At 54.7% G+C, this 15,122-nt stretch overlaps 1 protein-coding gene across 2 annotated transcripts in view; it reads right to left on the reverse strand.

The window, feature by feature from the left end:
• OGFOD3 (2-oxoglutarate and iron dependent oxygenase domain containing 3) overlaps positions 1-15,122 on the reverse strand; it is a 22,714-nt gene continuing 7,592 nt past the window's right edge. The window contains exons 5-9 of one of the 2 annotated variants that reach the window (XM_086688338.1): positions 13,432-13,496; positions 12,831-12,887; positions 7,830-7,983; positions 4,429-4,552; positions 1-323 (exon numbers count right to left, since the gene is read on the reverse strand). In XM_086688338.1, coding sequence (XP_086544464.1) covers positions 187-323; positions 4,429-4,552; positions 7,830-7,983; positions 12,831-12,887; positions 13,432-13,496 — 537 coding nt within the window. In that variant the 3' untranslated portion in view covers positions 1-186. Of the gene's footprint in view, positions 324-4,428; positions 4,553-5,542; positions 7,539-7,829; positions 7,984-12,830; positions 12,888-13,431; positions 13,497-15,122 lie in introns of those variants that run through there. The other variant, XM_086688337.1, reaches the window with a different exon arrangement.

Genomic DNA, 15,122 nt, shown 5'->3' on the forward strand with positions numbered 1-15,122 from the left:
TTGGTGGTGAAAAGCTGCTTCCCCCTAATTTACTTACGGACGACAAACGATCGAAACATCAGGAAATCAAAATCCAGGGTGATTCATAAGGCACCTTGTTCAAAGGAAATGGGCTGAAATGGGGAGAGGAGGACGTTCTGTTCCGTGTGGCTGCTTCCCAGCGGGAGGGCGCCGTGAACAGGAGGGCTACGTGAACTCAGGGTCCGCGATCCCGTGGTCGGGGTTGCAGGTGAAGGCGATGGTGACGGCGTAGCGGGTGCCCCAGTGGACCTTCTCCACACGGTGCAGGTTCTCGGACCCTGAGGTAAAGAAGGACACCCGGCCTGGGACAGAAGAGAGAAGAGGGAAGTGACCCGGAGGCCACACACGTGGCCGGCCCTGACACAGCAAACCAGGAAATAGGACAGGTGTAACCACCATGGAAACGGCTGCAGCAGGACACCTCCATGCGTGAGGGGCACCCCAGCCCCCACCCTGGCCCTCTTTGTGGTGGGTGGGCCCAGATGTGGGGGCCAGGTCCTGCCAGCACCGTCCAGGGTGCCCCGACAGGCCACGTGACCTCCCCAGGCCCACCCCTCACAGGCTTTCAGGTTCTACTCCCATGTCAGACAAAACCAAACCGTGGAGAGTGATGGCAATGTCTTACCAAAGAATCAAGAAAGATATGTCAAGACAAAACACCCAATGCCTCGTCAGCTCCCTTCAAGTTGAGATAAATGGTCTTCACCTTTCTGCCTAGGGAAAGGCAGCTTCTGGGAGTCCAGAGTAGGGGCCCTTCCAACCTGTCCATTTTCAGACAATTCCATGTTCAACTGCTTCTGTCTTTAACTGGCCTTGCACACAGCACTATAGAATTTTCTACAAGCGAGCTGACCATTACCAAGCCATGACGGAGGAACCTGAGATTCAGCAGGTACTATGCTCTGGCCGTGTGGCCGGGCCCCATGACAACCACATTTCCCTTCACAGTTACAGCTCAGCCGGTTGAGCGTCCGACTCTTGATTTCAGCTCATGTCATGAGCCCAGGGTTGTGGCATTGATTGAGCCCTGTGTCAGGCTCTGCACTAAGCATGGAGCCTGCTTGGGATTCTCTCCCTTTCCCTCTGCCCCTCCCCTGCTTATGTTCTCTCTCTCTAAGATAAAAAGAATTAAAACAAAACAAAACAAAAAAACCCACAACACAAAAAAACAATAAAAAAAACCCACGAAGCCACTGCTGGACAGTTGACTGCTTCCATCAATACTTGCAAATTGACCGTAATCTTTGCAAAGGAGAGAAGAAGCCACCTCAGACACGCCCTGCTTTCTAGCTGTAAACAGAGAACCAGGCTGTGTTTGGAAACAACAGAGCAAAAGAAATGGTGAACACACAGGAAACCTATGAGTGTGAGCCTGGGGGCTCCTGGAACTCACACACAGTGCAGTCCCCTCCTCTGGACCAGCCCAGCCACCCCCATGGGAAGGAAACGCTTTCCCAGAGCAATCCGGACCCACCACACTTTCTGAGAGTTACATTTATTTATTTATTTTTTAATGTTTATTTGAAAGAGACAGAGTGCAAGTCGGGGAGGGGCAGAGAGAGAGGGAGACACAGAATCCGAAGTGGGCTCCAGGCCCTGAGCTGTCAGCACAGAGCCTGACACAGGGCTCAAACCCACCAACCGTGAGACCATGACCTGAGCCGAAGTTGGATGCTCAACCAACTGACCACCCAGGCACCCCGAGACTTACATTTTTAAAACACATCTTGTCCTTGGTCTCTTGATTCAAACTTGAGACATGGGACAGCAGCCAGGCCTGTCTGCACAGCGGCCGCCGGCCTCCCGTGCCCATCCACCCCCTCTGCCCATGTAGACAGACGCAGTTCTCAAGTGTCTGTGGACGCACAGTAAGAGTAGGGGTCTCCGTGTCCCTTCCAGCGTTTCCGCACTGTTTGTAGACAGAGGTGCCGAAGAGCAGAGAAAAGGACCTTGGGACAATACAGAGCCTTCCACCATTCATGCTGTTGGAGCCTCAGAAGAAGTTAACATTGGGACAGAAAAAGAGAACTTGAGGAAACAATGACCCAAACTTTCCCCAAAGCTGTGAAAACCTGGCTTTTTAACCCAATCCAATCCAATCCAATCCAATCGGTGTAGCCAACCCCGAGTGGGACGCGGAGGCCCATCACAGTCAAACAGATGAAATGAGTCATTTGGGAAAATCTTGGAAGCAGCAGAGAAAAAAGGCAGTGACCATGGGGACAGTGACCCTGACAATGACTCTCCCTCAGCAAGAATGGAACCTGAAAATAAAATGATGTTTCTACAGAGAAAGGAAAATTCTATCACTCCAGAATTTCACAGCCAGTGGAAATATGCTAGAAAAGGTGAAATGAGGGCATTAACAGAAGAGCCACAGCTGGCAGACCCATGGGGCTGGGAGTGTTAAGGCCGAAGAAAAATGGTCCCCGTTGGAAACCCAGATATACGGAAAAGAGTGATTCTGGAAAGATCGAATGAGTGGGAAAATGTAAGTGTGTATTTTATTGTGTGTATTTTCCTGTGAATTTCCACAAGAGAGGAGAGACTGTCCAAGGCAAGAACCATAATATTTAAATTGGTCTCATTGGTGGGTGAGCTGCTGTGCGTCTCTCCAGAGTCAAACGACAGCTCCCACGATGTCTGTGGCACGAATGTACCTCGCTGAGCCCCAGGCAGGGACAGCACACAGTCAATTGTATAAAATAGTGTGGCTGCCTCTCATCTTGTCCACCTGGAAAGAGGCCCTCAGACCCCATCAAGTGCCGGTGTGGTAACTAGAGAAAAGTATGGCACCGGCTGCACAATCCTGAGCCCCTCTGTCCTGTCCAACCAGCAGGTAAGCCCTACACTTGATTCTGACTGGTGAAAAGTCCATAGTAATTAAGTAAGAGTAGGTACCACAGAAATGCTCTGAAGAACCCAGTGGCAGGCCGCTTGTATCAGAACCACAAGGAAATTATTAGCAGAGGATGAAATCATCATCTGTCCAGGGACCAGCGCTGCTAACTCACCACACGAGGCAAAGCGCAAGACAGACCCGTAACATTTACACTGGTGGGTGGGGCTCCCAGGGCCACATCCCCCAGAATCTTGTCTCCCAGGGCCACGTCTCCTAGAACCATGCCTCCCACAACCATGTCCCCCAGGGCCACGTCACCCAGAACCACATCCCCTAGAACCTTGTCCCCCAGGGCCATGTCCCCCAGGACCATGTCTCCCAGAACCACGTCCCCTAGAACCTATCCCCCAGGGCCACGTCCCCCAGACCTGCGTCCCCCAGCAGTGGGTCTCCAGGGGAGAGTCTCCCAGGGCCATGACCCCCAGAACCATGTCCCTCAGAGCCGTGTGCCCCAAGGCCACATCCTTCAGGACTATATCCTCCAGGGGTGCATCGAGTTGTACTGCCCACCCAATTCTATAAACACAAAACATTTCAGTATTCACAAAAAGGTACTTTCTGGCTTTTTACACTCTTCAGTAAACAACTTAGAGATTGAGCTCAGCAACTGAGTAACCAAGCGTGTGAGAGAAACTCAGTGTTTATAATCCTGCGTGTTCTTTTCTCTGGGACAACAAGGGCACCTCTCAAAAGCATGTGCATGTAACACCCAGCCTCAGTGACAGAAGCTTCTCTGGTTCTTTATCCATTAAAGCCTTGGAACTGCAGGGTGTCCAGGGCCCCTCCTGCCCACTGACTGAGCCCAGGTCTACACCTCTTCCTGTGCTCACCCCATGGAGGGAGGAGAGCAAACACCGAGAGGTTTAATTTCCTTTTTATGCCTTTTGATTTCCAAGCCACTTGGTGTCCAATTCAGAGCTACTACAAGGAGCAGTTTGGACCCACCAGCTTGGGGGACTGCCCCATGGCTGACAGGAACATTCTGGCCAAGCCAGGTGGGCACCCTCACTGGCCTGACCGAGCTCCCAGCCGGCAGGAGCCCAGTGAGCAGGTGAGGACAATGCCACAGGCACAGGTGAGACGCGGCAGCAGGTGGACGGCACTGGCGCTGTCCGAGGTACCTGGGCTGGAGCCAAGTGGCCGGGTCTGTCTGTGAGTCCCCCCTCTTCCCCACAAGTGCCAGAGGGAGGGACACGTCATCTGCCCAGCACCTGCTCACTGGGCAGCTCTGAGTGTCCGCACTGTGTCCGGGGAGGCAAGCCCCAGTGCTCAGTGCTGTTATCAACATCGTCAGGTTGGGAGTATCACCTCACGTGAGCTGCTGAGTCCCTCTGGGGAGTGCACCACAGGGCAGGGAGGGGCGGGCTCTGGGAACCGCTGTGCCATGGCGGCAGCGACCGTGGGCGATGGGGCCCCTGGGGGTCCAGGACCAGCAGACGCATCCAGGCAAGCGCAGCATCGCTGGGCATCTGCCCAAGCCTTGGGCTGCCGCGTGAGGGCCCTACCTGCTCTTGGCTCCACTGTCTTGTTGGCCCCCTCCTCCACGAACACAAATCTCCCTCCACCGAAGTCGTCCAGGTAGTCAGAGAGGTAGAGCAGCGAGGTGTAGTCAAAGGAGCCATAGGTCACCTGTGGGCAGAGCGGAGGGAGCGCGTCACCATCGAGGTTCTCGTGGGGCACACAAGCCCAGGACACCGTTCTCAGCCTTCAGAGGTCAGCATACAACACGTGCACCTAACAGAGGCCGCTCACTGCCTTCTCGACTTCAGAAACACCTTGGTTGAGCCCACGGTCGTGTGTTTTTGCTGGGACTCTGGCATAGCTCAAACGCCCAGACAGCTGTCTTCCGGAAAGGCAGCGTGTGCGGGACGCAGGGCAGACAAGCCGGCACCATAGCGATTCCTGGGACGGTGGCAGCGTCATTGTTGACCAGCAGGGCCAGTCTCCTGCACCAGCAGCAATGGCAAGTGCTGTCGCTCTTTCAGATGCTGGGCGACTCCAACCTTTGTTCTTAACTCCAGTAAAAACACGTGCCATAAATTTACCATTTTAACCACCTCAGTGCGCAGCCCGGGGGGCAGCAGGCATGTTCTCACTGTTGTGCCACCATCCCCCGTCTGTCTCCAGAACTCCAACCTCCCACATGGAAACTGTCCCATTACACGCTCACCCCCGCCCCCCACCCCCTGGTGCCGACCCTTCTGACAACTCTAGAGACCTCATAGCCATGGGATCCCACGGGATCTGTCCTTTTGTGTCTGACCCTCTTTGTGTAGACGCTCGTTTGCAGAGGAGGGGTACGTCTGAGCACGGACCCTCTGAGAATCGACCCCCACTCCCACCTGGACGAAGGAATGGAAACAGGGGGCGGCTATCGCTTGTTTCCTCAGATGCCCCGAAGTCGGGGACAGAAGGGACCCCGGAAGCCACTGCAGGCCAGGGCTGCCGCACAGACACGTCGTTTTCAATGTGACACCTTCAGGGTTTGGTTTAAAACCTCGGGCTGCCGAGGAGAAGCTAACTGTAATATGAAAGGAAGATGTAATTTCCAAGGGCTTCAGTGACACAGATCAGAACAAAGAGCTTTAATAATTAATAAACGGAATTAGTGAGAGATGCACTTTTTTCGTGCAAAGAATTTTAATCACATAATAATGTATTCCAGGCTGATGAACCATTCAATTAGCAAGTCTGGGGTAGGAGAGGAACAGTAACGGAAGAGTCTAAGAATTAGTCTGAAACGTCACCCCGCCAGCCCTGACACGCAGCCCGACCCCTGCCTCTAAGCTGCTGGGTTGACAGCCAGTCTTACAAGATTTTACTGACACCTGTAGGCATCATGGGAACGGGACGCAGAAGCCCCAGGCCAACCTCCTGCGACATGTCTGACCACAGCTTGAAGAGCCTTCTCCCCTGCCACCATCTTTGCCCCCATCACCATGACAACAGTCATCTCCTGACATGAGGTGGCCAACCAGCAAGGCTGCTGTGGTGACGGAGACCCAACATCACCTTGTGCCCTCTGCACCAGGCCACGTGAAGCTGGATTCTACACACCTGGGCTTGGCTCCACAACCCCACCAAGAGCCCATCTCGGCTTCGCCTTAACTGATGTTCGTTCACCAAACAAACACCAGGGTGATGGGAGACCACGATCTCCCAGGGTCTGCTTCTAGAACACCTTCAGCAGTGAACCTCACATGAGTTGAAAGCATACATGAGCCACGTAAGCCTAAAAGAGACCCAGGTACAGCAGGAGGGTCCAGGAGCCTGACCCTCTCATACCCGCCCATCCCCAGATGCTGCACAGGAACCCCCCCAAAGCTCACGTGAAAACTGGGGACCTGGGTAAGGAGGAAACTGGAAGCAGCGGGCTCTGCTGGGGAGTCTGTCCTGAGCTAGAGACAGGACCCCCGCGGATCACGAGCAGGTGCCACGGTCCAGTTCTCTTGTGTCTGAGGACGTCTTCTCGCCATGCCCACATGTGAGCGGTCCTTGGCTGCTCGCACTGCCCTGGCTCCTGCAGACCCTTCTGTGGCCTCCTGGCTCTAAGCATCCCTCTGGGGAGCCTGCAGCTTCCGACTTGTCACCGGGGCCTGTCTCTTCCCACCTGAAGAGTATGATCTTCGAGAACACGGCCAGGGCGTGTTTCTCTTGAACCGACTCTTCCTGGTGTGTGGACGGCTGTCCTTCCTTCGTGCAGGAAATCCTCCTGGACTCCAGCCCACGCGTGGGGCCCCCTTCTCTGTGTGCTGGAAGTACCTGTCTGTCCTCCGCATACATCGTCTTTTCCTTCAGCACCAGAACACCCTCTTCTGCCTCTGTAGTGTCCGCGATCACCTTACACCAAAGGTCTCACCCTGTCCCCGAATGATGATCTGACAGTAGTTACCAATGGGTCAATAGCTGCCAATGCCACGAGGTGCAGGGGGATGGGGCTCCATCACAGCCGGATCTGAGCACATAGTGCCAGCCACCTGGAGGCCAGAAACCCCACACTCCCAGCCTGAATCTGGTGGAGCCCCAGAGCGGCATGGGCCCACACGGGAGCCACTGGCCACAGATGCCACTTCTGTTTACACTGGCTCGAGCCGATTACATATCGGGGTCCTCAGTTTCACTAACCACACGCAAGTGCTCGCAGATGCATGGTGCCTCCTCCGTCAGCTCAGTCGAGATGAAACAGACACTAGGCATCTGGCTGGTCTTGAAGCCAAAGCCATATCTGCAAGCGTGCATCCCAACCTGCCTCATCACTCACCCCGGTTCTGGGTATTTTCCACTTGCTTCTTTTGTTCTAGCATCTAGGGACACAAGGGGTGTCCTGGATCACCTGAGCACATGGCAGCCCTCGGGTGTCTCCCGAGGCAGGTCTCCCCTGGCAGCATGCCGAGACTGTGGGTGTGCAGGGCGGTGAGGGGTGGGGTGGCTGCAGGACAGGCAGGGACGGGCTCCTCCTGCAGCTGGTCAACATCACGGATCGAGAGCAGAGCAAGGACGGGAAATCCAGAGGGTCCGGAGTGGTCAAGAGATCTTCCCATGAAGAGGAAGAACATGGGGGCGGGGCAGGCAGGCCCGAGGAGAGGCCACCTGCAGCTGCGGGGGCAACAGAAGGCTGCCCAGGGGATACGTGGTGAAGCTTATGGCGCCAGTGGAGATGGCCACAGAGGACAGAGTGCCCACCACTTCTTAAAGCACTTTTCACCATCACTTGGGGACAGGTTCCCGCCCCCCCCCCCCCATCCCGACTACATCCTCGGGGTTCGGGACGCACCTGAGCATCAGAGACAAAGATGTGTAAAACCCCAACCACAGAAAGGCTGCAGTGGACACTCAGAAACCCGGGCGGGCTGCTTGGGCAGCCACGAACAAGCCCCGGGGCCCATGCTGGAGAGCGGGTGCCCACCTTGTCCACGTGCGCGTGCCAATACTCGTCGTGTGCTGTCCGGGCTTGGGTGCTGTTGATGCGGGAGAAGAACGTGGGCTTGGTCAGGTGCAGCGAAGATGCGCTGATGCCGAAAGCCTGGGCGATTGTGAGCTGGACCTTCTGCCGCACGTCCCTGTAGAGAGGACACAGGCGTCACCCAGGAGCAGTGCAGCCTCAGAGGAGAGGATTCTCCACGGGCCCCATGGAGCCCACGCAGCACCACGCTACAGAGTGACACGGCTGTGGGAAAGCAGCGAGATGGACAGACGTACATGTGGCCCACGCACGTGTGAAGGCGCATCGTGTGCAGAGCCAGGAACCCTGAGGACCGGCTCCTTGGGGCATGGCCAAGGGCGGGGGCCCCGTCTGCGGGGACAGACAGGCAGCTGCGGGGCGAGTGGCCCTCTGCACCAGGTGCACGTGCTCCCGACAGAGGCCCAGAGGACGACCTCGGCCCTGTCTGAGAGCTGCACTGTGCGTGGTCAGGGGCTCGGGCCATTCCTGCCGCGGCAGAGGGGTGCTGCCCCCGGAGACACCAGCCCCTCCCTGGCACATCCAGGGGTCTGGGCTCGCAGCCCTACACACGCGGCTGTGCGGCGAGGTGCCACGGGGCACAATTCACCACACGGGCATTCGTGGTGGGGGCACCACCCTCCCTGGACCACTGCTGACCTGCACGGCCCATTCCACAGAGCCCCAGGGAGCCGACTCCTGGGAGGCCAGGATGCAGGGGAGCAGCACTACACAGGCTGAGCCACACCTGTGAGGCGGACACATGCACTTGCTGTCCATCTACCTACACACGTCTACACACGTGCACACACGTACCTACCTACATATATGCCCACACACATGCGCACACACATACACACTAACTCCCATACACATGCACAATACATGCCTGCAAGACATAACTACGCATGCACATACCTGCTCCCATATACACATACATACGTGTACACCCCCATACGCGCCTACATGTACAGGTGTGCACACACACACACATGTGCACACACAGGTACCTACCTGTGTGCACACTTACAGAATATTTGGTAAACTAGGTCTAGGACCACAAATGATGGAGCTCCAGCCCAACAGGACATAAATCATTCCAACATTTCCAAACCACTGATGGTGATGCTTCAACATGCACACCACGTGCTCAAGGGTACTCCCACAAGGCAGGGCACTAGCTGGGGGTGCGCTAGACCTTTCCTGGGGTGGGGCTCCCCCAAACTCATCTCAGTTAGTAGTTATTCTAACATTAGTGATGCCCATGGAACTTCTGCTGGACCAACAATTATGTTCAGAATCCTTCGGACTCCTCCATGGGGTAGGAGGGACATATGCATTCAGTGGCTCTTATCACCCAAGTCATAAAAAGTACTTATGAGCACATCACTTATCCAGCAGGCTCCGTTTCTTCATCTTTGTTCACCTTCAAGGCCCAAAGCATTTCAGAGTTTAGCCAAATGTCGGAGTCCGACAAACTGAAAGAACTTAGAGACTCATGATATTCTTCCATCTGTCACCAAACAGCACACGGCGTGGATGACGCGTTGACAATGCGATGCTGCTCCTCCTGGAATCAATCCCAGCTTCACTCCACGCACAAGCTTCCTCTCAGCTTCTGCAGTACTTTCTGCTTCTCTCTCCTGGTTTCCTCACTTTTATTCTATGTTCACCAACTTAACATTTCCACCTTGGAGCCAGAAAGAGCCCCGCCCACTTGGGGCACACTGGCCTTCCACTTCTTGGTTCCCGCTGTGGTGACAGTTCCCGCTGTGGCGACGGCTCTCGCTGTGGCGATGGCTCCCGCTGTGGTGACGGTTCCCGCTGTGGCGACGGCTCCCACGGGGCCACCAGGACAGTCCTCAGCTTTCATGGTTCTGGCTTCTGTGCATATCATGCTGCGTATTCTCCCTGATGTCAGCGCACAGATGGCGGCTGAGAAAAGTCTGGAAGCGATTTGGTGGCTTTTATCTTCGGCACATCCAGAAAAGGCGGTTTGGTGACTCAGAGTCCAGGACACGACGTGGACGTGGTCCTGAGTGTAACAGCCCGAGGTGTGGTGCGGGGAACGGTTCAGACCAAATGTTTGCCTTGAACGTTGGCCAGATAGCCCATCTCAGCCACCATTCTCCTTCCAGGTTTGTGAGACCCACAGACGGAGCGTTGCATTTTCTGTGAATTATCGGAATCCTTGTGTGGGAGACAGCAGTGGAGATGTCACCCAAACCCTGCTCTGTCACTCTGCAGATGTGGTCTGTGATGATCTAGACCATAAATTAGATCACACTGGTATCTCGTGCTGGTAATATTCTGGTCATATCTCCAAATGCTCAGTTATTTTTAACCATAGAATAGACAAGATGAGAAAAAAGATTTCTCTAAACACTGCCATCTACTTGACAACACTCTTCAACAACATATTTTGAAAAGTTTTCATTATTTTTTTAGTTATTATTATTTTAACAATTGGTTTACTGTGTGAAACTGATTGGTTCCTTCCCTCTTTCTTCATTGATAATTACCAATCTCATTTATTAAACCTTAAGCTGCGCTAGAACACAGGGGGCATCGCCTGCCTCTTGGGAGCCGTCATCCAGTGCCCACGTGCCCAGCGACAGCATGCATGCTTCTGGGTGCAACCACCGACTGGGTTTTCTCTCCAGAAATACAAACTCTTTTTCATTTGTGCAACCCTTCCTGGGTTCTGTGTGCGACCGCAAGCCCTTCCATACTACAGAGGTGACTGACACCCTTCCTCTCTGCATGTTCACACTCAAATGAGACAGAAATCTGCTGTTTTCCCTTCATTCACGGTGTTCATTCATATGTTTCATCGACCTTATGAACGTGAAAATACCGACCCACACTTTTTACTAAACGGTAACATGGTGAATGACGTTGACTGGTCACTGTGTAATCACAGACTGAGGCTCCTGCACCACCAGTGCCTGGCTGGTTGCACCAGGAGACCCTGTCGCGCTCCAGGCCCAGACTTCACAGCCACCAAGTGAGGTCACTAGCGCATGGCAGGGATCAAGTGCACCACTCACTGCCGTTACTATTCATGTGTAGAGTTCATCCGACCCCTCACTTCTCTCTGGACCAGTAGCCCAGCTTTGTTTTCCAGCTGTCTCCCTGGAGATGTGACCAAGGGGAAGCGGCAGCTGTGTTTCCAGCCCAGGAGGCCTGCTGGCTGCTGGTTGGGGATGGGTGCTGGAGCTGAGGGTGCACAAGGGCAAAGTGGGGGCCGCGTGGGGACGGGATGCCTGGTGGCGTGACTGGCGGCCCTTACATGACCTACACGGGGACAGAACTGCACACACTCACACAAATAAGGTGAAAGCAGGGAATCTGAACAAATAGGTGGCATGCCACATCCTGGGGGCGACACCCTACTCTCACACGAAGCAGTTGCAGTCAGGGATCCTGGGTGGAGGGTACAACAGGGTCTCACTGTGCTAGTTCTCAAAACAGTATGGAAGTCTTGATTATCTAAAAGTTAAAAGTTTTAAATAAAAAACAAAAACACTCCTGGGGCACCTGGGTGGCTCAGTCGGTTGAGAGCCAGACTCTGGATTTCGGATTCAGGTCATGATCTCACGCTTCATGGGAAGGAGCACAGAGTCGGGCTCTGTGCTGGCAGCGGAGAGCCTGCTTGGGATTCTCTGTCTCTCTGCCCTTCTCCTCCCCCCAAGATAAAAAAACAAAACGAAACAAAAACAAACGAACACCTTGCCCCAGCGGGGGAGCTGCCAGGACAGGAGGGCTGTGTCTGACAGGGCACCAAGTGGGGGTGGCACTGGCATGTGTGGTGTGGCTGGGGAGTGGGCCCAGCCCTGCACGGCGGTTACAAGAGCTGCTGGACCCCCCTGAGGCTGGATGTGCCTCCGTATCCGTGAGCTGTCGTGAAGGCCAGAGAACAGCCCTGGGCCGAGGGGCACACGCAGCCTCCACTGGGTGGCGTGAGGGCGATGGCCTGGCTAGACCCACAGCTGCGGAGGCGGCTGCCCGGTGTACTACCCACCAGCACAAAGCGTGCTCGGGTGAATTCCGCACGTCTGCCCTGACTGCGCAGAGGGCCGGAGAGGAGCCAGGGGAAGAAGGAAACCTCGGAGCCGGGAGAGTAGACCAGTCCGCACAACCCCGCCTCCCCTCAGTATTTTTGCGGCCACTCGCTGGGTCTTTGGGTTCCCTGGCCTCCTGGGGGCAGAGAGGTACCACCCCTTCATCCACCTGCCCGGATTCCAACAAAGTGAACGGTGCATTTCACCTTTCGTGAGACCCTCTGTTCACAACATGCCCACAACAAGCCAGGGGCTGGTGGGGGGGCGGGGAGGGGGGGAGCGGGGTTGAAAGGGAACGCTGCTGGGGCGTGGTCAGCCGGCGTGGATGGGTGGTGGTCTTTGAGGGCGTGGTCGAAGCATGGATTGGATGGGTGTGACCAGTGGGCCACGGACTGGGAGGTGTGGTCAGGGGCAGGCTTGGACTAGGCCGGTGTAAGTGGATAGGCACACCACAGGGGGAAGGGGACAGGGTGATGATGGGGTGAGAGTGACCAGGACCAAGGGGGTAGGCGTGGCCTGGCCAGGGTAATGGTGGGGAGGGCTTGGCATAGGCCCGGGGTGGGTGAGGTCGGGGTGGGCGTGGCCTGGATTGAGTTGAGTGGGCGGTGCTGGCGGGGTGGGTGTGGTCTAGGGTGCGTGGTGGGCGGGGGCAGTGGGTGGGCGTGGACTGGATGGAGTGGAGTGGATGGGGGGGGCTAGTGGGCGGGATGAGGATGGGGTGGGGTTCACTGGTGGGCGGGGTGGGTGTGGTCTAGGTGGTGGGTGGGCAGTGCCGGTGGGCGGGGCACACTTGGGTTCCGCCCCCGGTTGGGCTGGGCTCCTGGGCACACCGACCCTCGGCCCTCCCCACTCAGCCCGCTGCACCTGCCTCCACATCTGACCTCCTCACCCCTTTCCTCCTCACCGGTACAACTGGAAGTCCTCTTCTGAGAAGACGGTTTGTATTTTATCTCCAAAGTATCTGCCAAAAAACATAATGTTAACAAATGCTACATTTCATTAAACGTTTATTGTTAACGTTTTATTATATAACATTTAAATCTTTTCCTTATTTCCTTTAAACTCAGTGTTTCCTCCAACTAACCAGTAGGTCCCTGAAAACTAGCTTGTCCTAACTGCTCCCTCTACAGTGACAACTATGTGATTAAAAGGCAGGGAAGTCAATACCAGCAGAGTGAGGGTGACATTCAGCAAGGCTGGGAGAATCCCTTTCCTTCCCTGGCCTCAGGGAGGATCAGAGTGCCCCTGACTCTTTCCAGCTCCCCTTGGCCCCAGAGCCTGGTGGGCACCGCCCCCCCCCCCCCCCCAGCTGTCCCTAGGCCTCAGGTAGGTCCTGCTTTCCCAAGAAGCGCTCCCTGGGTGTAGCGCTAAACTATTTCCTGCAGCTGGTGAACAGGGACCCTGCGCCTGAGAAGGGCCACACCTCCCACTTCCCAGCTAAGAACTGCACGAGGGTGCAAGGTCATACCGCACAGAGAGGGTCGCAGCCCCTCTTGGGCTCTCACCTGTACAGGTTCACAAAGTGCTTCCCAACAGACAGGGCTCCTGAGTGCAAGTCCAGGATGGACGCCTGGAAAAGACGTGCACAGAGCACAGGGTGACGGGGTTTGAAAGTCGCCAAAGGTAAACGCAGACCACTGAGATCCAGCCTGGGCCAGGGAGCAGTGCTGGGTTTCAAGAAAGTTGGGCCCAGGGTATGTATAGGACATCTCGTTCTCTCCTGCCTAGTCCGATTTGCTGAAAACAGTCCACAGTCTGTGAACTCCTGCAGCTGAATCACACACCACCCACCCTCCCTCCTTCAGCCCTGTTAAGGTGTAAGGGGACCACACATCACACGCCCATGAACCACCATCAATCACCAAGATAACAACCACATCCCAAAATGTCCTTGCACCCCTTTACCATCCTTCTCCTGCCTCTCTCCACCCACCCCTCCCCACCCAGGGAACCACTGATGTGCTTCCTGCCATGACAGACTGATTCACGCTTTCTAGAATTATCTGTGAATGCAATCATGTGGGATACGCTCTTTTTGGGTCTGGCTCCTTCCACTCAGCATCACCTCTCTGTGGTTTGCTCATGCCTTCATGTCTACAGACGTCCACCGTCCTTGTTGCTAAGGAGTACTCCGTGGTCCGGGATGCCACAGCCACGTGGCCTGTTTCCAGTTTGGGGCTATTACAAATCTGCTCTGAGCACTGGCGGACAAGTCTGTTTGGACAGATGCTTTCATCCTCTTGGGAAATCCCTAGGAGTGGAATTAGTGAGTCATCCCTCTCTACAGGATGGCCAAAGTGTCGTGCACTCCCTTCTGTGGGCCCTTCCCCATATCTAAGAGAAGTGGTCACCAGCACAAATCATTTTTATGCTGTCTGGGAAGCTACTATATCTTTCCTCATTGATACAGCAACCAGCCCGGAGGTTTGAACATAATTTGAGGTTAATAAATGTTAACTGAGAGGTGCCTGGGTGGCCCAGTCGGTTAAGCGTCCGACTTCAGCCCAGGTCATGATCTCACGATTTGTGAGTTTGAGCCCCGTGTCGGGCTCTGTGCTGACAGCTCAGAGCCTGGAGCCTGCTTCGGATTCTGTGTCTCTCTCTCTCTCTGACCCTCCCCTGCTTGTGCTCTGTCTATGTCTCTCAAAAAATAAATAAATGTAAAAACAAAAAATTTTAAAAAAATAAATGTTAACTGAGCTTAAAGACCTCAAATCTGATAATCTGCCACAAGACAATTTCCTGCAGGAATGCCCAACAATGAATAAGAAATGAGTCCATGCACAAATGGGTTTTTAATAAATGCTCCCTCTGAATCAAATCAAACAGAAATAAAAGGAGCTTAATTTCCAGGTAAAAGTTTGCAGAATAAAATAAAGCCATGAAGATCATCAGAGAAATACTTAGAAATTCTACCAAAGTCTGTAAACTAATCTTCCCAGGACTTTCAAACATGTAGACTGATTCAGGTCCGTGTAATGGCAATAATCCAGGGATCACCAAACAATGCAGAGGGTACTGATCTTCCACAGCTCCACTCACTGGGTGAGGAGACCCACGTTCAGGATGCTGACGTGCAGGGCTCGCAGGGACAGAGGCTGCCCAGGAGGCAGATGAGACACAGTACTGGCCGCCTGTTCCCGGCAGCTGTTGTAACTAATCACCATCAACTGGGGGCTTGAACCAGCAGAACTTT

The sequence above is a fragment of the Puma concolor genome, chromosome E1 (genome assembly GCF_028749965.1).
Source record: "Puma concolor isolate L17-30 chromosome E1, mPumCon1.1.hap2, whole genome shotgun sequence".
NCBI lineage: Eukaryota > Metazoa > Chordata > Mammalia > Carnivora > Felidae > Puma > Puma concolor.